Source organism: Paralichthys olivaceus, chromosome 16 (genome assembly GCF_024713975.1).
Source record: "Paralichthys olivaceus isolate ysfri-2021 chromosome 16, ASM2471397v2, whole genome shotgun sequence".
Taxonomy (NCBI): Eukaryota; Metazoa; Chordata; class Actinopteri; order Pleuronectiformes; family Paralichthyidae; genus Paralichthys; species Paralichthys olivaceus.
This window is the reverse complement of record NC_091108.1, coordinates 21,791,575-21,817,446: the sequence shown is the minus strand read 5'-3', so window position 1 is coordinate 21,817,446 and position 25,872 is coordinate 21,791,575. Positions and strand designations below refer to the sequence as shown.

Genomic DNA, 25,872 nt, shown 5'->3' with positions numbered 1-25,872 from the left:
TCCAGTAGCTCTGCGACCACCAGATATTTTCCGTTGAGCAGTGCAGCAGGTTGCAGGTTGAGGACAGTGTGTATCTACCATGGACTGTAGGTAGGAGAGGTATAAACAGGGGCTGCAGGACACAAGTGAACACTCAACATTTGAATCTAACAAGCGAGCTTCTCCCTTCCTCTGCTTCGGGTTCCGCTTTACTCGGGTTATTACGGTAGCAGGCCCCGGTCTGCTGCATGTCCCCGCCCCTCCGCCCCTCCGCCGTTGACAGCACAGACTGCGAAGGTTCGTCTGTGCTGGTCTGTTCTCCTGTTCTCCTTGCTGCTGTGACGGACTGACACACAACGGACAGGTGAACGCCACTGACATTTACCATTGTGCCGCGTTAGCATGAGCAGCTGTGTCTGCAGCTTCAGCTCCGTGGGGTCTGAGGAGAAGTGGCGAGCTGCGTTAGCTACGTGACTGGAGTTGAGCCGAGCGTTGCCCTGTCTGTTTTCCGCCCTCGTGCTAAACACTCCCGCTTGGTGAGAATTTCAAAATGCGTCGCTCGTGTCTTTTTTACCGGGGCTCACGTCCCACATGCAGCCATTGATTCTAGCGTCGGACACAGTAACTGACTGTCTGTGTCCAACTTGACGGCACCGCCCACCTCAGTGCTCTCTGTCGGCGGGCGCCTGTGTAAGAACCAAGCTCGATCGTGTTGTTTGATGGAAAAGAAGACGCCATTGTTGTTATTGTGAAATTGTATGTGTGCCGAATGATTGAGTGGTCACTAACGATTCCATTTGGGTTCGCTCGATGTTTTACAGAGAGTAAGGGTCTGCTAGTGAGCGAGACAACTTTAAAACGTCACTCTATTGAACGGAAATCGCTTTGCAGGTGCATCACCCCTGCAATCCTCCACCGTCACCTCGGTGAGATCCCACCGTGCACTGTGTTTCTGTCGGCGTGGACACGAAGTTCCAGGCAGGGTGAGCAGTGGAGGGAAGAGTTTTATAAATAGTGTGACATTAAGGGCTGGATGCCTGACCTTGTCCTGGTCCGACTGAAGCCCTGCGCAGACTCACAGGGGCTCAGGGGTTCACTGAGTCTGGATGAATCCCCTCCTGTTGCTGTAGAACTGAACCCAGAGGTCACACTGAGATGTGTGTGAGTACAGTTACTGTACTGATACCTCTGTGCTCTAAATACACTCCTCTCAAGCCTCTAGGAGTCCACTGAGTTCATATATTGCACATGCAGTTTAATTGCACTTTCATGTGGTTTGTGCTGGAAATAAAAGCTACTAGTGCAGTGGCTGTTCCAAACCTGCCTGTTTCAATGGTCTGTTTGCTTGGCCTGTGGTACCACTCTTTAGAGTCTGATTCTGTATATTATGTCCTGTCTTGTAAATCACGTTGTGTAACTAATTTAGATTCATCTGAAAGTCAGTTTTAGACCTTGACAATCAGACAGTCTCTTAAAATCAATTTCCTTCTGTTATATATTGCGCAATGTAAGGTATGAAACAATACAAACAGGTTTTTTACCTTCAAATTAAAATAGTGGCATGACACTGTAAAAATACTGCATTCAAAAGTCTAAGAAATATAAGCAGGATTTTAAAATAGCAAATCCAAAGTCTCATTTTGCTAAATGGTTGTTGTCAGAACGTTGTATGCTTGTATAAAGCCTTATATATCATTTGTTATTGTAAACACACATTTTACACACCTAAAAGTATTCGGACCAACTTCCTCATGCTGTGTCACAACGGTTTTCACAACATCTGTATCAACACTGAAAACTGCCAAAAAAACTCTGGTCAACATTTAACCCCTTTTAAATTAAGACCACAAAGAAAACGATACAAGCACTATGAATAAATAAATAGAAGAACAAACAAATCACACACACAATAAAACCCAAACATCAATAAAAAGCATACATTTATAATAATAAACAAAAACTAAATCCCGAATCTTCAATAGATAGATAGATAGATAGATAGATTACTTTATTCATCCCCGGAGGGAAATTAAGTTATCATAGCAGCTCGTATATCAGAACACAACAAAACACAATACAATAGAACAAAACAAAACATTGAGGTAAAAAAGAACAAAAACAGAAACACAAGATGAATAGGCAGACAAGTAGTGCAGTGGCAATATGATGGTAATAGTAATGATGATATGATGGTAATGTTATTGTTAGACAGTATATAAGAATAGTAGTACAGTATATATATATATATAGTATACAATATAACATAATATATATTTATATAGATAGTACTTATACCAATATAATAGCAGTATATAGTAATAATGGCAGCAACAGTATATATAATAGTAATAGTAGTAGTAATAATATAATAATAATAACATGTACACATGTATAAATATGTGTATATAGACTTATATATATGAAGAATATACAGAGAATATACAGTGTATGATATAATATGATATGATATATAGTAGGGTATAAATATAAGTACTTGACTATACAATATACTATCAGTGTAAGAATATGTAGACTGGGTGTGCAAAAGACAATATTATTGTATAAAATGGTCTGTAATATCAAAATGGTTTAATTAACACATATCACAGAAGTAAATGTTCCAGTATATGGGGCGTTATGTCATACAAATATAAAAGAAATATATATATATTAGAAAATAGAGACTGATGTATTATGATTCTCTGTTTTAGCGATTCAAATTATTTTCCATTTATTATATACAATTCCAAAATAAAGAAGCATTTGAGAAACTTGACATTCAGTGAATCCACCTGCTTAGCTTGTATATAAAGCCAACCCTCTTTCTGACTAAATAATACAATTAAACAACCAGCTCAACTGTTTGTTTTGGAAGTTCAGCTCCTGCATCTGACCCAGTAATGTCCACAGTCTTTATGATAAGCTATGTAGCCATGTGGTGATGTGCAAAAACTGCGTGGAAGAGTTCAGCCTTGATTTATTTTTATTTTTTTATATACAGACTGAATAATGTCAACATACTGCCAATGCATCACAGTGTGGCAGTGAATTCACAGAATCCAGACCCTCATCATTGAGAGATATGATAATCTGGGAGCTAAATATAGTTTTTTGAGTGGTTGATTTAAAAATACCTGTGGTAGATAAATCTTTTTAAACCATTCTTTTCTCTGTACAGGGGGCCAGGGATCAGTGAACTTCGAGGAGATCTCCACAAGATGTTACCTCAGCACCTGAAGCAGATCAGAGTACTAATGCTCAACGACAAGGAAAATTTGGAGAGGTCTCTGTTCAGACTTGAACAAGGTGAGGCTCCTTTTAAACAACAGTCTTCCACTTAACTAAAGTCTCCTTTAGTATTCAAAAACAAGAGACTCCTGGCCAAGTGGCAAAATGATTTACTACCAACTATAAGATGTCACCAAACACAGTGTATGTCTGGTGGTGTTTCCTTGGGTCTTTAAAGCAGCAGAGCTGTTTGAGTGTATGAGTGTTAAAAATATTCACACTTCACAACACATTACTCTGCAATGATGTTGCCAATAGTGACTATACCAGGCAATGTTAATGAGGGAACAAACAAAGAAACTGTAAAAAGAGTGAATGAACCTTATCACCATCTCTAGAATAAATTCAAATTCATTTCACTTTTATCTATGCAGCACCAAATCACAACATTTAAAATGAAACATACCGCCCCAACCTTTTCTGGTTTGGGGTTGTATCAAACAGACCACACACAGCACCTCTCATAAGAAGGCCAATTGATACATTTGGGGCCCAAGATAGAAGGAGATCATTTTGCACGTGCAGTTCAGTTCTTTGAGTGATTGGACTGAAAGTTTGAAATTGATAAAAAGATTGCAAGTCAGCACTGACTGAGAAAATGACAACATATACCTTTGTGGAGTCATTAGCTTCCTTAGTCTCCAGGACTTATTACACAAGAAGGTCCATGAGGACATGGTGGTAACACTAAGGCAGAAGACTTCTTTTTTAAGAAGTGGGCTGCTGATTTCAAACATAGCAGAGAGAGCATGGTAGATGACCCCTGTCCTGGAAGGCTGGTCACTGTCTGTCGGAACAAGACACAGACAAAGTTCTGTGACCACTGAACTAAATATTGGATAGAGGACTGTAAATAAATGTTCAAGGTTTTCCAAAAAGGACAACTTCTACCTCAGGTCAGGAACTTATCACTGAGCCTTTGTGCACTACCTCGATTTATCTTGTGTTCTATGCACTCAGTGAATGCAGTCTCTTACTCCTTCACTGTAACTAAATATATTTCCGTCTGTACTTGTACACACTTCCACCACTATTTTTGTTATATATTGCATCAATGCCAACAACAGCATGTGTGTACGCGTATGCCACAGTCAAAACCTTTTTGTCTCCTCAGGTTTTGAGCTGCAGTTCCGCCTGGGTCCGAGTCTTCAGGGTAGGAGTGTTCATGTGTACACCAACTATCCAATCGGAGGACAGCGTTTTGAACGAAATAAATTCCATGTTTTGGAATGGAACTACCCAACAGGAAGAGAGGATGACTCAGATAAATTCTGCTCTCTAGACCTTAAGACTGCTGGGTCCTATCAGTACTACTTTGGATATGGGTAAGTTCTGATAACGGAACATTAATTTATTAGCATGTTGGGCTACAAACGGCTACCAACACACACCAACAGAAAGTTTGCTTCTTTTCTAAACTAAAAGAGATATTGCTCAGTTTTAAGTTGACCAAACAGAGATTTTTCATTTGTGGAAAGTCTGGTTTTGATTCTATTTACAAATCATGTTTGTTTCGATTCAATATTAATTCCATTTTACGTACAATGGTGTTGTTTCAGGTCATTGTACTCGTCAATAGATCAGTGACTCCTTGCTGTGTAAAATCGACTTGCAGCTTTTTTTTACCCAGGATCCTGATTTGATGTGTACAAGAGGGGAGAATATTACATTAGGGAAAGCAAGGGAAATATTTTTGACAGTTGCATATATCTGGCTTCACTGATGACTCTGAACCCAGTTTGTTTCTGCATTGTGTTGGTTAGAAATGAACATACAATGGCCCAAGGATCTCATTGGAGTGAATTTCCAAGAGGAACCTTTACTTTATGGATGCGCAGGGGAACCATACTCAGTGTGGAGGCCTTTCTTTAAGCGTTAACTGTTATAGGCTTTGTTTACTTATATGAACAAAAGGTTAATGTACACATGAACTGATTACAGCTGCTGTGTATTGATTTGCACACTGGGTTCAGGCAGTTCATTTCTGCACGACCCTGTGGCATAATGATGTCTAAACATGATAAAAACAATATATATGTATTGGCCCTTCATCCAGGTCCCTCTGTTAAGTTCAGGACGCTCATGATATCCTCTGCTATGTCTTTCTATCTGAAATATTTGTTGAAGTTTTAGTGTACTCTGTGACCCTGTCTTTATTGCTGATACTAGCTATTAAGAGGTGAAAAAAAGCAATTTCACTCACTATCATGTACAACTACTGACTTGACTTTGTCTCTTGCAGAGACAAAGAGCAGTCAGGAGGAGGATACATTGTGGTTGATCCTGTTCTTCGAGTTGGAGCAGAGAATCAAATCCTGCCATTGGACTGCATCACCATCCAGACCTACTTGTCCAAATGTCTGGGACACTTAAATGACTGGACAGATAGACTCAGAGTTGCCCATGAGTCAGGTGTGTGTATTGTTTTTTTATTTTTCTTCAGAAGTAGCAGATGTATCATGTCTGAGTCATAGCCTAAATCCAGCAGGAAGTCAACCATTTTAAATGTAGTGGTTATTTTTGGCAATCTACTGCCATTGTATGTCAACAAAGTCTCTTTATCAAACAGATGCATGACAAAAAGTGTTTTAAAAGAGGGGGTATTGAAGGGTGTGTGTTTTGTGTGACCTTGAATTTTTAAGTGTCACATATATATTAAAAATCCCAAGCCCGAAGACAATATTCGCTGTACTTGTATTCCAATATTATATTCAATTCAATTCAATTTTATTTGTATAGCACCAAATCATATGCATGATCTCAAGGCACTTTACATGGAAGGCCTTAAAATCGTATTATGATAGAGAAACCCAACAGTTCCCACAATGAGCAGCACTTTGGCGACTGTGGAGAGGAAAAACTCCCTCGTTAACAAGGAGATGTTATAAACTAACATTCAACGTACAACATAACATAAATTAGCCCTTATCAGAGTCACAGGGAGTATGGGGTGTTTCCCACCATACAGAATAATCATTATAGTTCATTTTTCTTCCAGGATACACCATGATCCACCTCACTCCTCTGCAGACTCTTGGAGAGTCCAGGTCCTGTTACTCTTTAGCCGACCAGCTGACCTTTAGCACTGAGTTCAGCCCAGAAGGTCAGAGGTACACCTGGTCAGATGTGGGGGCGCTGGTGGAGAAGTTCAGGAGAGAATGGAACATGCTCTGTATTACCGATGTGGTGTATAATCATACTGGTCAGTATGTTAATGTATAGTTATGTGTGTCTTCTCTTCTTTTTCAACATGTACAGATCCAGAATGAAAGAACTATACATAACAAAGCAGAAAGTCTTAAGCCATTTTCAGACATGAACTTCAGCAAATATGTGTCTGGACTTTGTCCGGGGTCTGTGTCCTCTATGTGTATTGCACAACTTTTTTATCTTGAGATAGTTGTGTTCTATTTGTTTTTTCAGTTTTTTGTCCATCATGTGTTAGAAACATCATCAACACGCCCACTTGCTCGCAGTGAAACCCGCGGAGGAGCCCCTCCAGAGAATGTCAGGAGATTATCTGGAGTTTAGTGCATGTCTGAAAACAGCTATAGAAAAGCAAAAAATAAAAGGACAGTGCAGCTCTGTACTGTAAGTGCTTTCCTATATTAGGACTATGTGCTTGGTGTGTATCCATCTGCCCTCACCACCTCATCCTCCCTGAAAGGTCAACCAGTAAAATGAGCCTGATTTAAAGGTTAAAGAGAGACTAAGGGCTTTTTTTACCCTTGACTACATATCAAAGTGATCCTGAAGTCCCACAAAAATTCAATTCTCACCGAGAGTGAGAGAGTAAATAACTTTTATTTAATATGATAGTCCTTACTAAACTATTTAGACAAGGCTCGTTCATAATCTGCTGCTGAGTATATTATAAATTGTATAGCATTTTTTTATGATTTCTCTCATATAATAAATAAAATAAATACATAGTTTACCAAAACACAAGTTAACTTAGATTGATAAATTATAGTAAGACCATGCAGCATGTTGCTCACTACAAAACTTACCTTAAGCATCTTTGTTGAAATGTGCTGATCTTTATTTTTGAGTGAATTAATGTCAGTCATAAATGAGGTTCATTCGACATTCAGTATTTAATCTTTGGCTCACTGTCACTATAATTGCCAACAATTTAAAAAAATCGCTCTCAGCACTGTCCCATCACACTTAATGTTTAATAACATGTTGAACGAAGACAGTAAATTATTTGTTTCTCCTTCTTTACAGCTGCTAACAGTGTTTGGATCAGAGAGCATCCTGAGTGTGGTTACAACCTGGTGAACTCTCCACACCTGCGTCCAGCCTGGGTCTTAGACAGAGCTATCTTTCATATAACCACCAGAGTAGCAGAGGGCCGCTACAAGGCTAAAGGCCTCCCTGCTGATATTACCAATGAGAGCCAAGTGAATGTAAGCACACACAGCTCAGCCACACACTGCACATGTTGTGCAGACTATGCAAACAGAGGATGGGACTCACGTCATGACTGGCCTAAGGGTCCGCTCTCAGGGGCTCTCTAAGCTCTCAGGAGGTAGAGTGGGTTGTCCACTAACCAGAAGGCTGCTGGTTTGATCCTGGGTCCTCCAGTCTGCCTTCTAAAGTCCATGTGTGCAAACAGAAAAAGTGCAGCATATAGTAACACTGTATGAATGAGTGGGTGGATGTGATTTGTACTATAAAGCACTTTGAGTGGTCAATAACACTAGAAAAGCTCTGTATAAACACAGACTTTATTGACTGAGCTGTAAGGATTAACATGTGGCATTGACAGCATTCATTAATCTTAGCATCATGCTGTGCCACTGGGATGTAATGAAAACCCTAATATTACATTTTGCTTTAAAACCTTTAAAAAAAAAATTATGTTTTTCACAGATGTGAAAAATGACATTTAGATAATTTGTTGTTACACTCAATAAGGAAACCAAGTTTTTTCCAGCCTGTGACTTGAAACGTGTTTTTCTGTATTGGTAAATTCAGATAGTGACATGAATGATTGACACAAGTAAAGCCTGAGGGGGTGTAATGCCCATAACACATCCTCAGAGAGATGTCAAATCACAGTGAGAAACCATATCAGTTCAGTTCAACTCACTTATTGACTGAACTGTGTGCTCTCAGCAGGAAGCCAGACTACCTGATATGTACATTCAGATCACTGGAATGACATTATTGTGTAATGACTGTTTACTTACTTATCTGTACACATGTGAAACCTTATGGAACAAGAGTGTTTGCCAAATTCTTTTGTTGTATTGCTAATGTGAAATGTCGTTTTATTCATCAGCATTGATACAGTGATAGTGACAGTGATAGTCATACATATTTATTTATTGACACTATATATGATCGTGTATGTGTTTGCTTCTCTCTCTCTCTGTATGTTAATTTGTGTGTACCAGGCCATCCGCAGCGTGCTGTGGGAGGACGTGTATCCTCAAATCAAACTGTGGGAGTTCTTCCAGGTCAAAGTGAGCAGTGCTGTGGAGAAGTTCAGAATCCTTCTGCAGAATGGTATGTAAAGATCAGTATGGGATTGTTTAGTATTAGAGCAAAAAAGTGCTGCCAATAGATGCACTTTATGAATGTGTGTGTGATTGGCAAACTGTACTGTAAAGCGCTGTGAGTGGTCATCAAGACTAAAGCGCTATATAAATACAACCTATTTACAATTTAGGTAAAGCAGTGCACACTTTCAAATGTTTGCGGAAAGTTGTTGGCATGTCAACAGAGCAACAGCAGCCTCAGTGTCTGCATCAGAGCTCATTTAGCCTGAGCACACCGTGCGCATGTACTGCTGAAGTTTTATGATGTTAAAATTACTGGTATGAAACTGAAAAAGTCAACTTGAAGAGTTCAAATAAGCTCAGCTCAAAATCCCAAACCTCTACAGTTAGGAACTTTTGTTTTAATGAAATGCCAAACCTCTGTCAGTTTCCCAACTCAGAACTCTACAATATTAATTCAGATTCTGGCATATTTATCTGTTATTGAGGAATATCCAGTGTGTTGCTCTGATCTGACAGACACACTTTTACATGTGTTGTTGCCAATTTACTAAAGGAATTCAGCACATTGATAAACTAGACATCAGTTCAGTTCAGTGTGTCAGTAACACATTATCGTGGCCAAGCTGCTGGTCTGCTGATACGTTTACTTAAAATGCACTTAATGTAAATATGCTGTGCATGTATTTGTGTTCAGGCACCAAGCCAGACCATAGTAAGACTGGAGGGAAGAAGGGCCTCAAGATCATCCAGGACCCACAGTACCGTCGTTATGGTAACACAGTGGACATGGACTCTGCCCTGGAGACATTTGTACCTCACAGGTCAGATTCTCAACCTCAAGCCGTTGTTATTGTTGTTTGAGTGCTTTCATGAATACACGTGTACTGATTTGAAACAAGTCAAGTCTCCCTTTCTTAACTATGGATGAATGTTGATAAGACAATAATGTTGCACAACACTATGAATGTTTGAATTTTTGTTTTATTTTATATCCTTTTTATTCACTTGTTGTTAACATGTAGCTTTTTCACTGTTGTTTTATTTAAACCTTGTTAACAGTCTCTCTGAGCCTTTGTTTAAGATTGTAGATTCCTGCTTGATGAATCCATTCAGCCAGGTTTTACTTTTAACTCTCTCAGCTCCACTCTCCTCCCCTTCTAATGTGTGACACTGTTGTCCTGCTTGGCAATGACACAAACATAGATGTTCAATGGGTGACCCAGCTCAGGCCCCTCTACAAGGATATTGAGCAGAAAACCAGTTGGATAAATTAGGCAGCTAGGGTGGAAAAGAGTTTAACTAGATTCATGACAAACATAATCATTCAGACTACAGGCTAGACAGCTTTCCTTTTTTTAGCGTTAGGGAGTGTAAGACATGTCTCCTGCAGAAAAAACAGATCAAACTATCGCTTTTCTACATGTTTGTTGAACAGGTGGTTTTATTAAGTTTATTCTTCACCTGGTTCACTGCGTCTATTCCACTGCTGCATCACCTCTCTGACTGTGTGTGACTGTGTGTGCGTTTGTGTGTGTGTGTGTATGAGTGTGTGAACGTGTGTGTGTGAGTGTGTGCATGCATGCTCGTGTGTGCATGTGTGTCTGCATATGCAGCCCTTCCTCAGCAAGAGACAGAGAATCAGAGCAAACAAGAGTGGATCATAACAAGGCTTTTTTATTACAACATGATCAATTATACAAATCAAACATGGAATTAAAGCATACAAGGGGTCTTCATGAAATAACAGGCTTAACTTCAAGGAGTAGTCGGCTATTTCACCGCCGGTGCTTGTAGAAATCACTCACCCAGCTTGGGCTGATAAGATCCAAACTTTGGTGGAACTCCTCTCTCCCTCAATACACTGCAAGGCTCTGAACAAAGACAGGGCTGCTACACCCTACACCCCTCCACTGGCAAGACTTGCTCACAGTCAACTACTGTGTACTAGTATAACTTCTTACTTCTGGTACAAGTGTGAACAGGTTCAGCAGAACAGACACTTCCAATTTAAGATATTATACTAAACTGTTTCTGTGTACAGTTATGCACATTATGTAAACCTAGATGAATGAAGAACTCTGTTGAATGCTTCATGTTATCTCTCCCTTATAGCTCCTCCCCACAGCACATTGAGGAGTGCTGTAACTGGCTGACACAGAAGCTGAATCAGCTGAATGGAGAGCAGAACCACATCATTCAGCAACATCAGGAGCAGGTGAGGTGCTTTGAAACGTGGCACAAGACAGAACTGTTGCTAACTGCACCTACGGAAATGATTAGAAGTAACAGCAGAATATGACTGGGCACTATAGGGGTCAGAGAGCAACTGTGTGAGTGGACATGGCAGCAAGCTAGAGTCATGTGTTTTTCATATTATTCTTCTCTCTCCCTCCAGGCTGCCAACTGCATTGTGGGAAATGTAGTGTATGAGCGTCTCGCCGACCATGGCCCAAAGCTGGGTCCTGTTTGCAGGAAGAACCCTCTGGTGACCAGGTAATGCTTTTAAAGGTGATTCTGGAGAGAGATTAAAAAGAAAGAGCTGAATGGCTGGGAGTTAGAAAGGAAGGGCTCAAGACATTGAGAATAAAGGTTCCTCAAATTTACTATTTACTATGAAATGCCTGTTGGAGAAAATTGGCCTTGTAGTGTCGAGTTACTGTGGGTGTGTGCCAGGTGGAAGTGTTGGATAAATGGTGGTGGATGAAAAAAACACATTTTTATATTTATTTTGTATTTTGTTTGGAAATTTCAGCTCGAGTATCAAACAAAAATGTCGAGAAGAAAATAGAAAGAGAAATAAAGCGATCGCTGAGCTGCAGTCCACACAATGAAAAGTTCTTGGATTGAGCATTGACACAGATAGGAATTAGGGAATAAGGCATTGTTGCATCAAGGGATTAGCAAAGCCCAAGATGGTTGTAATTAGTATTAGGAAAGACAGACAATGAAGAATGGCAATGAGAGCTGCCAGGCACTGACAGTGCTGTGGAACATTAAAGTTATGTTGGTGTTGAGCAAATATATTTTAAAATTGTGTTCGTATAGCCCACATTCACAGTTTACCTCATAGGGCTTAACGGTCTTTACAAGGTCATCAGCGTCCTCTGTTCTTAACCCTCATTCACGGTGAGGAGAACCTGTCCAAAAAAAACTTTGCGCAAAAAAAGGCAGAAACCTCTGAGAGTCACCTGTGAGGGATCGCTCTTCCAGGACGAACAGAAGTGCAATAGATGATGCTTGTAACAGAGCACATCAAGAAAATAACAATATTTTAAAATATTTGTGGGAAAGGACAGTGTCTATCAAATGTGCAATGAGGCCTAGTGTTGGTGAATCTCAGAGATTTCATCTGTCTGTCTCAGGTATTTCACCTTCCCATATCAGGACATGACTCTGGAGCAGGAGCTGCAGCTGCTGGACCAGCCAGACAAGACCTGTCACTTTCTGGCTCACAATGGTTGGGTGATGGCGGACGATCCACTGCGCAACTTTGCTGAGCCAGGTGAGGATGGGAGCCTGACATAATTCTTAAACCTATAACATGAACCAATTGATACATCAGTTCATATAAATCTACATTTGTGTAACCTGCCGTTAAGCACCTGAGAAGCTCTGGCAGTATGAGCTAAGTTCAGGTTATATGTTGAACTATCGGCACTTAAAGGTTTAATTTTTTTCCCCCAGTACTGACGTGCATCTTTGCTCTGTGTAGGCTCTAACGTGTACCTGCGTCGAGAGCTCGTCTGCTGGGGTGACAGTGTTAAGCTGCGATATGGCAATGGCCCAGAGGACTGTCCGTACCTGTGGGCCCACATGCAGAAATACACTGAAATCACTGCCAAATATTTCCATGGAGTCAGACTGGACAACTGCCACTCAACACCATTACATGTAGCTGAGGTAATGTCAAATTATTATTATATTATCATACGGTTCATTCAGAGGCCGCATCCTTTGGATGACCTAGGCTACACAGCCAACGTCAGCTTTGTCGGCTGTGTAGACTGTGTCAGCTGAGCCATCAGCCTGGTCTTCTTATGGCGTTTATCCAGATCAGGGGGCAGATGCTGGATTATTTTCACTTTGAAATTCATTTTTGGAGAGGAATTCATGTACTTTGATGAAAAAAGCCATATTTATTAGATATTTGTGAGTATGTGCAGATTCAAATAAAAATCTGCACCTATTGAATTAAAATGTAGTTTTTTAAAGGGACTGTTGGGTCGTGGAGGAGGTACGCGCTCTGCTGAGAGCCCTTCTAGTTGATTTCCATTACCATGAGGACCTCCTCAAAAAGTTGATGCAGCTTATTGTCAAATTCAATTTTGAGATAAAAAAATAAGTGAATAAATTACTGATGATCAGATTAAGAAGCTGAATGAAAAGTGCTAAAGAGTGGTGAACACAGTCTACAGAAATGAATGGCTGAATTGCATTATTGTAAGTCTGTTGTGTATCATGAAGGTATTTCTCTTTGTCTATGTGCACTATGTAGGGTCACTGTGTAGGGACACCTGCCTAGTGCTCAGGGATGTTATTAGCTACTGTAAACCATTAAAAATACAATGATGCCAAATTTGTTTACAGTGGAGTCCAGTCTGAGGAAGAGCTTAGTGACATTTACAGAGTCTAGAAACAAAACAAAACTGATTATTACATGGCCACATTCGTATGACATAGCTACAGGAAACAGGTAACAATGCCGCAGACTTACCCAATGCCACTGACTGACATGTTCATGCCAAGGGTGAATTCAAACGTAGAGGAGCATACTAGCTGCTGAAGTGTCATTATCGTGTGTATTTATTGTACTTTTACCATTGGAACAGTTGCATGTTGTAGCTTGAGTTAGGATAGAAATAATCTGAGAAGAAATTGAAAAGAATGTGAGAGGTGAAACTGTTTTTTGTAATTTCCTTTACAGGTAGATGTTTACTATATGTCAGCATCACCCTTTTGACAGCAGACTCTTCTTCTCTCCCTGTCTGTACTGCCCATGTATTGTCTTGTCCAGGCGATGCTAGATGCAGCCAGAGTGGTCAGACCCAATCTGTATGTGATAGCTGAACTGTTTACAGGAAGCGAGCTCATTGACAATGTGTTTGTTAACCGACTGGGAATTAGCAGCCTTGTACGAGGTATAAAAAACGCCTGCATGAACTAACTTGAAGCTTTTGTCTCTTTCTTCTCTTTTCACTGCATTCATCCCCTCTCTATCCCTCTTTCTCTTCACTCTCACTCCATTCTTGGTCTGTATGACTGCATGGTGTGTTTACTTTGAGCCCTGTCAACACTAACTGGCTATATTTCCCTCAAAAAAACTCTCCTCCTCATTCTCCATCTTTCGACATCTTTTTTTTACTTGCCTTCTCTCCCTCCTTTCCCCTTCCCATCCTCCCAACACTGACCCCTTTGTTTGGGCGTGTTGCCTTGCTGTGATTTACTAGTACATGCTGGACGTGGCCAGAACCGTGTCCCCTAACCTGTATGTGGTGGCTGAACTGTTCACCGGCAGTGAGGAGCTGGATAATATCTTTGTTACCAGGCTAGGGATCACATCGCTGATACGAGGTACTGTATGTGTTCGACGTTCACACACATTATATCCACTATACGTACATATACAGTGAATTTATATACACATATCTACAAATTAGATAATTCCATGGTAGGTGTTTATGTTGAGTCTCATTAATATGCAAGTAAATGAATGAATATATGTGGAAGTAAAAATAAATAAACACACATAGAAATGCATATAAAGCCTTTTCCCTTCAACAAACCATAAATATTTATTTATTGATTGATGTTTTAACTTATTTACTTTTGCATTTATTTAATTATGTATGTATTATTGAGTTGTTTATTTATTTCCTTGTTCATTATACAGTTTCAGGCCTTTAAAGCTGTTGACTGAATGTTTAATCATATAATTCACAGCATTTCTGTGTTCATCAAACTATTCAATGCTCATCTGCATTTGTTTTGTTTGTCATTTATTCAGGTTTTTATAGTTTGTTAATTTTGTCGTCTTCCTGTGTAATTCAACACAATTCCTAGAAATACAAATAAGGACCCACATTCATGTAAAGTATTGGTACCAAATTGATACTGAAACAATTTAATGTTTTTAAATCAGATTTAAATTAAATCAATTTGTGATGCAGTATTTGATGCACTTTGTTACAGACACATTACTGTAAGCTGGAATCAATAAACTGTTTGAGGTTTGAGCTTTAACGTGTGTTTGCCGGCTCTCACATGCAAAACACCTTCATCAGCTGCTTGGAATGTGGCCAGAATGACACTAACTCAGTCAGTGCTGCAGCAGTGTGGTCAGTGTTGTGTTAACTGCAGTCTCATCATTTCTCTTCTTACCCACCCATCCTGTCCACAGAGGCCATGTCTGCTGGGGACAGCCACGAGGAGGGACGGCTCGTCTATCGCTACGGAGGTGAGCCAGTGGGAGCCTTTGTTCAGCCCAGTCTCCGCCCACTCACGCCCTCCATCGCCCATGCCATGTTCCTTGATGTTACCCATGACAACGAGTGTCCCATACAGGTAGGTGTCTGTCAGGCTCAGATTAGGATGGTGCTGATTAACTGAATGTCCTGATAACTAGTTATAGTTAGCATTATTGTGACATTATTTTTTGTTTAATAAATTATATAAATTAAATTTCATAGTAGTCTTCTTTCTGTTTGGTCTTTGGCTAAAGTCTTTGATAAAGATCCATTTCTGACGTCTCTGTGTTCAGATGTAACAGAATAAACTTCAGGTATATAACTGTTGTGTTTGACTGTGTTTGACAGCTGCGCTCAGCGTTGGACTCTCTGCCCAGTTCTGCTATGGTCTCAATGGCCTGCTGTGCTACTGGCTCCACCAGAGGATATGATGAATTAGTACCACATCAGGTTATTCTAACACACACACACGCACTCACACAGATGTTATATTGTTCATATTATATCTTCCATCTGACCCATAGTCTAAATACATGCAGGTTATGTTGCGAGTCTGTACATTGCCCATAGGTGTGAATGTGAATGGTAAGCTGTGTGTCAGGCCGGTGATAGACGACATGTGCCGGTCCACTGTCAGCGTTATGGTTCGGATCATCAAGGATCACCATCATCTAGGAAGTCTGTGCAAAGATTTGGAACACGTTTGTTGCTTCTGTGGTTTTCTACTCACTGTAAATCTTATAAACTATGTAAAACTGAAAATCAATAATTTAGTCTTAATGGTGTAAAAAATAGTTTGAAACAAAGTCAAGTTCGGAAGATAGAGGAGGCTCAATTCTCTTAGTACTCTGAAAATGGTGAAATGTAATTAAAATTCCAGAAAAAGCTTTAAGATATTGAGTTTACATGTTTTTGGCACTACCTGTTGTCATACTCAACTTTGCATGTTTTGTCAAAAACCTAATCATTTATGATATAAAACAGAGTAAAGGTACAAAAAAATTTGAAGCTTCTGACTGTTGATCAAAACTAATGTATAACACATCTGCCCTTGTGTTCACTCTTCTCCAGGAACTAATGAAGAAAAATGAATAATTTAATAGACAATCTTGGTGTGTGTGTGCACGTGTATGTGTGTGTGTGTAGATCTCTGTGGTGAAGGAGGAGCGTTTTTACCCCAAGTGGAACCCCTCTGCCTCCCCCTCCTCCATTGGTGAGGTTGGATTTAAGAGCGGTATCATAGCTGGGAAAGTGGCTCTCAACAAGCTGCACCAGGAGCTGGCTGCACAGGGATTCATGCAGGTGAAGAGCAACAGTGTGCTGTATGAACACAGAGCAAACCAAACATCGGCTTATACTTTAAATGTTGTTGCACTTGCTAATTGTGTTTCTGTGCTACATTTCCTAGAGATGACAAATCAGCATTCATGTTTTCAAAGTTTAATCTCTACACATCTTCCTCATCAGGTGTATGTAGACCAGGTTGATGCAGACATTGTTGCAGTTACTCGTCACTGTCCCAGCACACACCAGTCAGTGGTGGCAGTGTGCAGGACAGCCTTCTGGAACCCCAAAACCCACCAGTACGACGCCAACGTCCCACCCATGTTCATACCTGGTATGACAACAAGATCATCAAATGTATACTTTCTAAAAAGGAATATAAAGATAATGTCATTTTCACTGAGTGGTATTCAATTGCTTTTTCTTCTTTCCTAACATAGCAACAACCAGAAAGATGAAACCAGGTCAAGTGTTATGCACGTTTCCCAACACTGACCATTGTTCTCTTCTTCTCTGTAGGGAAAATAGAGGAAGTGGTGCTGGAGGCGAGGACAGTGGAAAGGCATGCTGGGAGCTATAAGAAGGATGACTCCTACATCAATGGCATGCCAGAGTATACTGTGGAAATAAAAGAACATATACCAGTAAATATCTCCATGGTCATTTTTAGGATTGATTTAACGCTGTGTATTATTCAAATGAATTAATGAAGTGATATTAATTTAATTATTGTAATGTGTTTTTAGTTAGAGGAGAGTGCAGTGGTGAAGCGAGCTGAGGTGACATCAAAAGGTCGATCAGAGTTTGTGCAGGAAATCACCTTTCAGAAGTTGACACCTGGCAGTGTCATTGCCTTCAGGTAAAACACACACACACACTAACACCCTGGTTTATTATTTAAAGTAAATGTCTTTCTCATTGAACATTCCCTCCCTCTTCTCTGAACAGGATCAGTTTGGACCCCACCGCCCAGAAGATGGTGGGGTTGCTGAGATTTTATCTGTCCCAGTTCAGCCCGAAGTACAGGAGAGGCAGCGTAGCAGATGAACACCCACCCGAAGCATTGCAGAAACCTTTGGCACAGTGAGTACACATGTAGCAAGTGTGAAACGTAAAATAAAAAAATAGGAATTGAGCTAATCAGATCTCTGTAGTCTGCTGCCCATCTCTACTGGAAGGTTGTGGGCCATGGATCTGATAATGTTTTCAGATTTCAATACTAGATACCAAATACCACTCATGCACAACACAACACACAAGGTTCTCTGCACAGACACACGCGTTCACAACAGCAACAAATCTTCCACATTGTTCAGGTGAGAGGAGGAGCAGCCAGGTGCAACAAGCAGAGGCAGGACACCACATTTTCACTGGGAAATTTGTTGTCCTTTTTTTTTTTCTTCTTTTTTTTTCATTTTGTTAGAAGTGTCATCAACCCCCTGACTCGCTTGTGGAGAATCCAAAACTCCTGCTGTTTTCATACATTAAATTCTCCAGACTTTCTATGGACTTTATATCAGGAGGACAGGCTGAGAAAGTCCGCAGATAATCTTGAGCCTCTCACTCTGACATTTGTATTCACACATGCACCTCCTCAGGAGAAAATAGGGAGGATCTGTAGAGTTCAGTGCATGTCTGAAAGCAGCTTAAGACAGGTTAGAAAAAAAATTATAGAAAGTGTCTTTTGGATACTGGAAAGTTTCTGAAGGCACAGAGACTACAGACAGTGTGATATAAGTAGAAAGCAGCACCCATGTACAACAATTAAAGTGGTAAAGCTGTAGGTGGGAACTTTTTATCTTGAAGTCTTGTGTGTTCCAAAGGCTGATGTCCAAGGTGACCTTAGCAGACCTGAATTTCCTGCTGTTTCGCTGTGACTCCGAAGAACAAGAAGATGGTGGAGGCTGTTACAACATCCCAGGATGGGAGACCCTCAAGTATGCTGGACTACAAGGTAGATATGTGATAACATATGAAGCTGCACTGATACAAACCTCTGATGATTTAAGCCCTTGTACAATACACATCACACACTATACACACACTAACTCCACATTACAAACATATACAAAACACACGAGGCACCTTATTGAGCAATGTGAATCTTGCTTTGTGTCTCACACTGGTATTTCTTCCTGTGTGTGACAGGAGTGTAACTGCAGTTGTTGTTGTCTCTCTGCAGGTCTGATATCAGTGTTCGCCGATATCCGCCCCAACAACGACCTGGGCCATCCTGTGTGTGCTAACCTCAGACAGGGAGACTGGCTGATAGAGTTTGTCTCTAACAGAGTGATGAAGAGAGAGGGACCCCTGGCACAAGTGAGCAATTACAGGCTTAAAGGGCCACTTCACCCAAATGCACAGATCATTTTGTTTTTCACTTTTGATGTAATCACCTCTGAGATTTCTGTCTCCAGCCCAATACAATGGAGGCAGATGAGATTTTCTTTGTGCTCAGCAGTAACATGCCTGTCTTGAAACAATGCTGTGGTTATTCTGCAGGTGGGTCAGTGGTTGGCAGCCATGTTTAATTTCCTGAAACACATCCCACGCTACCTCATTCCCTCTTACTTTGACGCCATCCTGGTATCAACCTATACCACAGCCCTGGATGCAACTGACAAACTGATGTCGAGGTGGGAGAGATGATGAAAGTTGTGTCATAGACATTTGGAATTCAAATCTGACACTGTAAGGACTGATGTGTTCAGTGACATCTTGAATAAGTGCATATTCTTGCTGCAAAATGTTTCCCTTCTAGTTTTGTCCAGAATGGCTCCAGCTTTGTTCGACACCTGGCGCTGGGATCGGTTCAGATGTGTGGAGTTGGACACTTACCCGCCCTCCCTCCTCTTTCTGTGAAATTAGAGGATGTTCCCTATCGCATCAGTCCAATCACAGGCCAGAAGGAACAGTGCTGTGTCTCACTGGCTGCAGGTAGCCAAGCATCACACACTTATTAAGCTCATTTCCAGCTCAATATATGTGTTATTCAAAAAACTTTTTTTTTTCTCAGTTGTGCCTGTCACATGACCCTCCTCTGGAAGGAAACAATCAGCTATAGCCTCAGATACCAGTGTAGAAGGCAACATGAACAATCTATAAGCATGGCTGACTCAGTTGTCTTTGCTAACAGCAGTTCACTTCTGTATTTTACAATGATACAACTGCGTACATTTGAAAGAGACAAGCTTTTATTTGAGCAATCTGTCACAATTCTGGGAGAAGAGCTGTGAGTGGAGCAGACGACAACAACAACAAGTAGAATAAAACCTCAGCATTCAGATCGCTGTGACACATTTTTACATAAATGATTTAAATGTTTTATCGTTTGTTTGAATTGTCCTCAGGTCTTCCTCATTTCTCTTCTGGGATTTTCCGTTGCTGGGGCAGAGACACTTTCATCGCTCTCAGAGGCCTGATGCTGCTCACTGGGAGACACACTGAGGCTCGGTGTGTGACTGCATCAACTGAACTCTTACTGATAACACACTGAGTGATTGATTGTTCTGAATATTAGAGCTAAAACTATTTTTCCAGTGAGATGATCAATAACTGTGCAAAGCCTACAGTAACTATAATGAACCATTTGATCTCATGGTCTCAATAGTAATATCATCCTGGCCTTTGCGGGGACGTTGCGTCATGGTTTGATCCCCAACCTGCTGGGTGAGGGCCGCTGTGCCAGATTCAACTGTCGTGATGCTGTGTGGTGGTGGCTGCAGTGTATCCAGGTAGGCACACAAACGCATGCACACTCGCAAACACACCATTTGTAGAGATAAAGGAAAACTGTTTTATTCAGTATATGAATTATTTGATCACTATGACATCATTGGAGTTAGTCTCTCTACTTGGTGTGAGGTAATGTTATAAAACTGTTATTGATGCTGCACTTTGTTCAGGACTACGCTACCCACGTTCCCAAAGGACATAAAATCCTCAGTTGCCCAGTGACACGCATGTACCCTACTGACGACTGTGAACCCCGCAAACCTGGAGAGGTGGTATGTACACACACACACACACACACACACACCCACACACTTTGTGTGTCCTTTTTGATGCTACCACACACTACCTTCACACACAGACACAATTAGTGTATTTACATGTTTTTGTTTGTGCTTGTGTGTGTAGGAGCAGCCTCTGTATGAAATCGTCCAGGAGGCTCTGCAGCGCCACCTAGAGGGGATTTCTTTCAGAGAGAGAAATGCTGGACCTAAGATAGACATGCACATGAGAGATGAAGGTAAGACTGTGCGTGCGTGCGTGTGTATGTGTTGTTCTCCCTCCCTGCCTGGGGGTGGTGTTGTGTGTGGCAGACACATGTTGCACTGAATATATGACTCCCCATGTGCGGCTTTCTACACTTTTCTCAGCTCCAGTAGCTCTGAGCTCTTATCGTCTTTTCCAGGCTTCAGCGTTGTCGCAAAGGTGGATCCAGCCACAGGCTTTGTCACTGGAGGAAACCGCTTCAACTGCGGCACATGGATGGACAAAATGGGAGAGAGTGAGAGAGCGAGGAACAAAGGCATGCCTGCTACTCCGAGGTAATACACACCCGAGCCCGACTGACACTGGATCTTTGAGACTGACACTGATTTTAGGGGGTGAACAAGTCTATCAATGCATCAACTGATATTCTTACTTTATATAGGTTGTTTGGATAATGAATTTCTAATCTATACAAGGCTCCTGGCTGGACTAATAAATATTACACCATTTCTAAATCAACCCAAGCAATATTTTATGCTTTGTGTTCAGTAAACACAAGTTTTGATATCAGTGTATAATATCCACATATATACAGACACAGCAACATATCTCTGATAGGCCCACACCGAAATATTGATCAAGCTTTAATAAATACAAACCTCTCACCCTTTTTTAACACAGTGTTTTCTCATTGCATGTCATCACAGTTTTATTCTGGATTTTATTCTGAAATTATTGATATATATTATTAGATTTTTTTTTTATTCATAGTTCCAGCCTCCAAAATGTGAGGATTTATATATTTTTTACATTAATTGATCATGATTAAGAATCTTGTTTGAACAAAATGAGAGTTGGCTCTTTTCTTCCTCATGTTTAACAGACTAACGTCAACTGGTCTGACTTATTTTCAAAGAGAACATAATTAAATGAATCATCAATAAACTTTGATTCGTTTTGTGTGTGACTTTCTCCGTCCAGAGATGGAGCAGCAGTGGAGATAGTTGGTCTCAGTAAGTCAGCTGTTCGCTGGGTCGTGGAGCTCCATGCTAAAGGACTGTTCCCTTATGATGGAGCCAAAGTACATAGAGATGGTACGAGATGTTTGCCTATACACACACACACACACACACACATAAACACAGAGACTTCAGAGACGGAACATTTATTCTCCACTGTGTTTCAGGTAAGGAGTTGTTCATCTCGTACTCCCAGTGGAACCAGCAGCTCCAACAGTCCTTTGAAGCAGGTTTCTGGGTGTCTGGGGAACCTATGGACCCCAACGAGAAACACCCTGACCTGGTGCATAAAAAGGGCATCTACAAAGACAGCTATGGGGCCTCCAGCCCCTGGTGTGACTATCAGCTGAGACCCAACTTCACCATCGCCATGGTGGTGGTAGGTTTTTTAAAATTACTGTCTGAACAGAAATGAGGTTATAAACGCATGTTTCCTTTTACTGATTAATTCACTATATATTTAGTTTGTTGAATGAGTGGATCACTGAGCTGTGATTGGCTGCATGACATTTCTTCGTTTGTGAAGGCTCCGGAGCTGTTCACAGTGGAGAAAGCCTGGAAGGCTCTGGAGGTGGCTGAGAACAAACTCCTGGGACCACTGGGAATGAAGACACTTGACCCAGAGTAAACGCACACACGCACACAACCACAGCTTTAGCATAGCAGAGTAATGTTCTTGTTTTGTCTCATGATCTCATTTGATAACCTGTCTGTTGTGTATTCAATGTCATACTCACGCTGTTTGTGTTGTCTCAGTGACATGGTGTACTGTGGCATCTATGACAATGCTCTGGACAATGACAACTACAACGTTGCAAAAGGTTTCAACTACCACCAAGGCCCGGTGAGTGAGACCAGCCTCTGCTGCTTCAGAGAATGACTGTGGAGGACATCCTCTGCACCCAGTCTCCAAAGCTCCTCTTGTTGATTCTGTTCAATTTTATTTGTATAGCGCCAAATCACAGCATACATTATCTCAAGGCACTTTACATAGTAAGGTCGAGACCTAATAATATTTTAGAGAAACCCAACAGTTCCCACAACAAACAGCAACTCCCTTTTAAAAGAAAGAAATCTCTAAAACCAGCCTCATTCAGCAGAAAAAATGGAGAAGAGAGGAGAGGTGGAGAGAGGGGAGAGAGAGGGGGACAGAGAGAGACCGGTTCTCTAACTGAGTCTGTGTGGGAAAGTTTATTTAGAAAATAGTATTTTACTTCTTTATTGTTCAAATGGTAGAAAGCAGCACAGAGCTGAGAATTTTTACCTGAGCTTTAATTTCCCCTAAATTCATTTCACATTGGTGCTACAGACATTCACATACTGACACTGACAAACTAACCCTGTCCCTGTTTTTGTGTTTCTCGTGCGTGTGTGTGTAGGAGTGGCTGTGGCCAGTAGGCTACTTCCTACGTGCCAAACTCTACTTTGCCAAGAAGCTGGGAAAAGAAACTTACTCTAAAACATTGACCCTGGTGAAGAATGTGCTGTCTCGACATTACACCCACCTGGAGAAGTACGACCATCATCAGTTCACCTCCTCCTCCCTTTGTTTCTCCACTTTGTGTACTTCCTATCATAACCCCCGACCTGTTCTCTGTGTCCCCAGGTCTCCATGGAAGGGTCTGCCAGAACTAACCAATGAGAACGGACAGTACTGCCCGTTCAGCTGTGAGACCCAGGCCTGGTCTCTGGCCACTGTGCTGGAGGTCCTCTTTGACCTCTAAACGACCTCTTCATGGCCATCATGTCACAGCAGAGGTCACTGCAACACAACTGTATGACCTCTGACATCACTTCCTGTGATCAGAGTGGTTACATTTATGTACAGTGGGAAAAAAACCTGTTTTAAATATGACAGAATACTTGGTTTGAAAACTTCAACATCTTTGACTTTTGTCTGAGTTAATGCTTGTAACTTAACAATCAGGCTGAAGCTCCAGTGAGTAGTTGTTAGGTAGGTGGCTCCAATGTTGCACTCAGAGCTTAGTTTTGTGGTATTTTCAGTTCGATTTTAAAACCTGAACTAAACTGTTTGTCCATTTAGAAAACTCTTATTTAGCAGCTTCCACACACATGCAGCATATTTATAGGTCGGGCCAGTGTTTTGAAACAAGTAGCAAGTGTTAATACTCAAAAAAGGTACTTTGGTCACACTGCTGCTCCGTATTAATACCAAGGCTAAATACCTGGTGAGTTTCTTGTCACAGTCTCGACCTGGTAACAGAAACGGAATGTGTAATCTATTCGTTCTGTCCAAAAATGGTTGAGAACTCTGCATTTACTGATCTGGCGTTCTACGGTTCACCTACTCAAAAAGTGGGAAATCCCATCACCTGCTGCTAATGAACCACAAGCTGAACTGGAGAGTCTGTCAGAGTGATCGTCTCTATGACTCTGACACGTGTCACACTGTAGCATCGCCTCTGAACCAGAGCTCAGCTCATGTATCTCTCACTTGACCCACTTCAGGATGTTTATTCAGTCTGCATTTTACGAGTGGGATTATTGAGTGCGATATCTGCCTTACTCTTCTTGAACTGAACTGATCTCAGCTCAGTCGTGATGGGATAGTATTTATTATGCATCAAAGCACTTTGACTCTACAGCCAGAAGTGTAACAAAGAGAACATCCTGTTTATTGTACGTGAGCAGGTTCTCTGTTCTGTAGATAGGGAGATCACCCGTCACCTGTCGTCATGTTCCCTCTGTCTGAACTCCCTAAGGTGACTGATCACAAGCTTATTCACTAGGTTGATTAAACCTGTACTTTAAATCTCCACCTCCACCTGATGCCTTTATGCTCATGTAGTAATGATCCCACACAGAAGGTCTTCCAGCTGTTTCCCATTTCACCTGCGCTGTGTTCATCAATCCTCTGTGTATTCACGTGAAAAACTGCTCTGTGCATGACTGTTGTTTTTGGAAACTGTGTGTAACCATGCTAATTCTCACGGTGTTGTCTTATAGCTGCAGATGTAACTCATGTTGAATTGTTAGTGACAAAAATCATCAGCATTTCTCTCTGTGAGTGGGTTTGTGTTGAGACACCAGAGGATATACACAACACAAACTGTTACAGCTGTTGTTTAAGTGGTTTAAAGGCCTGCTGAGAAACGAGACTGTGTGTATCTACACTAACATTTGTGTAGTGTTTAAACTGCTCTGTCTCTAACCTGTGTGTTTTAAAATCCTGACTCGGTCACAACACATCTGGTCTCTTTGAATTCTTTGAAAGCTTAAAGGTACAGTGTGTAGAATTTTGTGATATCTAGTGTTGAAGTTGCATGTTGCAGCTGAACACCCCTCACCTCACCCTCTGTGGCAGCCTTTAATTGTCATAAAAACTCAAAAGGTGTTTAGTTTGTCCAGTCTGGACTAATGTAAAAAACATGGCGGCCTCCGTAGAGAGGGTCCCCTCAATGTTAATATAAAGTATTTAAATATAAAGGGTCTTTTCTAAGGTAAAGTGCTAAAATTCATACAATTTAGATGAAATGAACTAGTGAAAACATCATGAGGATTATTCTACATTAAATTTCCTGACCTTTAAATGGAATCTTGATTTTCTACTTTTTGTATGAATTTATTTTCTATAGATGCACATGAAATCACAGGTATACATGTGATACTGCAGAAGAACACTAAGCACTGAAAGAGTCAGGTTTGGATGGATATGAAAGAACAGCTGTTTCTCTGTGGGGCCTCTACCTTCACCTTTAGTTTACCTCCCTCCAAACATTTCAAACACACAGATGAGTGAGCGCGTTTCGTTTTTTAGCCACTCACAAATAAGTAGACCTGCGCCCACACATGAATTAACATACACATGTGGGGCAACTACAAATCAATACAGATAAAAATAATATAACAAATAAAAAAATTAAAAATTTCAATTCTATTTTATTTATATAGCGCCAAATCATAATATACATTATCTCAAGGCACTTTAGATAGAAACACAACAGTTCCCACAATGAGCAGCACTTTGGAGACTGTGGAGAGAAAAACTCCCTCATTAACAGGGAGAAACCTCAAGAACCAGACTCAGTGTGGGCCGTCATGGGGAGGAAAGGGGAGATGGGTGGAGAAGAGAGACATAGCGGGGAG

The 25,872-nt window shown here is 40.9% G+C and overlaps 1 protein-coding gene across 3 annotated transcripts; it reads left to right on the top strand.

Annotated features, from left to right (window-relative positions):
- The first annotated feature begins 212 nt into the window (after positions 1-212).
- Positions 213-24,972, top strand: agla (amylo-alpha-1, 6-glucosidase, 4-alpha-glucanotransferase a). Of its 3 annotated transcripts, none has more exons than XM_020109249.2 (35): positions 213-343; positions 3,158-3,285; positions 4,382-4,592; positions 5,510-5,679; positions 6,266-6,469; positions 7,498-7,679; positions 8,673-8,784; positions 9,475-9,601; positions 10,893-10,995; positions 11,176-11,273; positions 12,143-12,282; positions 12,493-12,680; positions 14,228-14,351; positions 15,178-15,341; positions 15,593-15,694; positions 16,391-16,546; positions 16,712-16,862; positions 17,048-17,172; positions 17,275-17,387; positions 17,477-17,611; positions 18,352-18,482; positions 18,711-18,847; positions 19,031-19,164; positions 19,290-19,465; positions 19,879-19,981; positions 20,139-20,262; positions 20,434-20,535; positions 20,669-20,780; positions 20,946-21,081; positions 21,728-21,840; positions 21,933-22,144; positions 22,292-22,389; positions 22,522-22,609; positions 23,145-23,278; positions 23,372-24,972. In XM_020109249.2, the coding sequence occupies exons 2-35, from the start codon at positions 3,198-3,200 to the stop codon at positions 23,487-23,489; spliced, it is 4,611 nt and encodes a 1,536-aa protein (XP_019964808.1). In that variant the 5' UTR covers positions 213-343; positions 3,158-3,197; the 3' UTR covers positions 23,490-24,972. The 3 variants fall into 3 exon arrangements, with proteins under 3 accessions (XP_019964808.1, XP_019964795.1, XP_069367240.1); XM_020109236.2 differs by lacking the exon at positions 14,228-14,351 and adding an exon at positions 13,795-13,918; XM_069511139.1 differs by lacking the exons at positions 213-343; positions 14,228-14,351 and adding exons at positions 801-962; positions 13,795-13,918.
- Positions 24,973-25,872: the final 900 nt, after the last annotated feature.

What these genes read in the sequence shown, in the direction of transcription:
- agla (XM_020109249.2), top strand. Translation starts at nt 3,198, where the DNA reads ATGTTACCTCAGCACCTGAAGCAGATCAGAGTACTAATGCTCAACGAC. An exon ending in CCAATGAGAGCCAAGTGAAT is followed by an intron (nt 7,680 to 8,672) that starts GTAAGCACACAC and finishes TGTGTGTACCAG; the next exon opens with GCCATCCGCAGCGTGCTGTG. An exon ending in CAGAATCCTTCTGCAGAATG is followed by an intron (nt 8,785 to 9,474) that starts GTATGTAAAGAT and finishes ATTTGTGTTCAG; the next exon opens with GCACCAAGCCAGACCATAGT.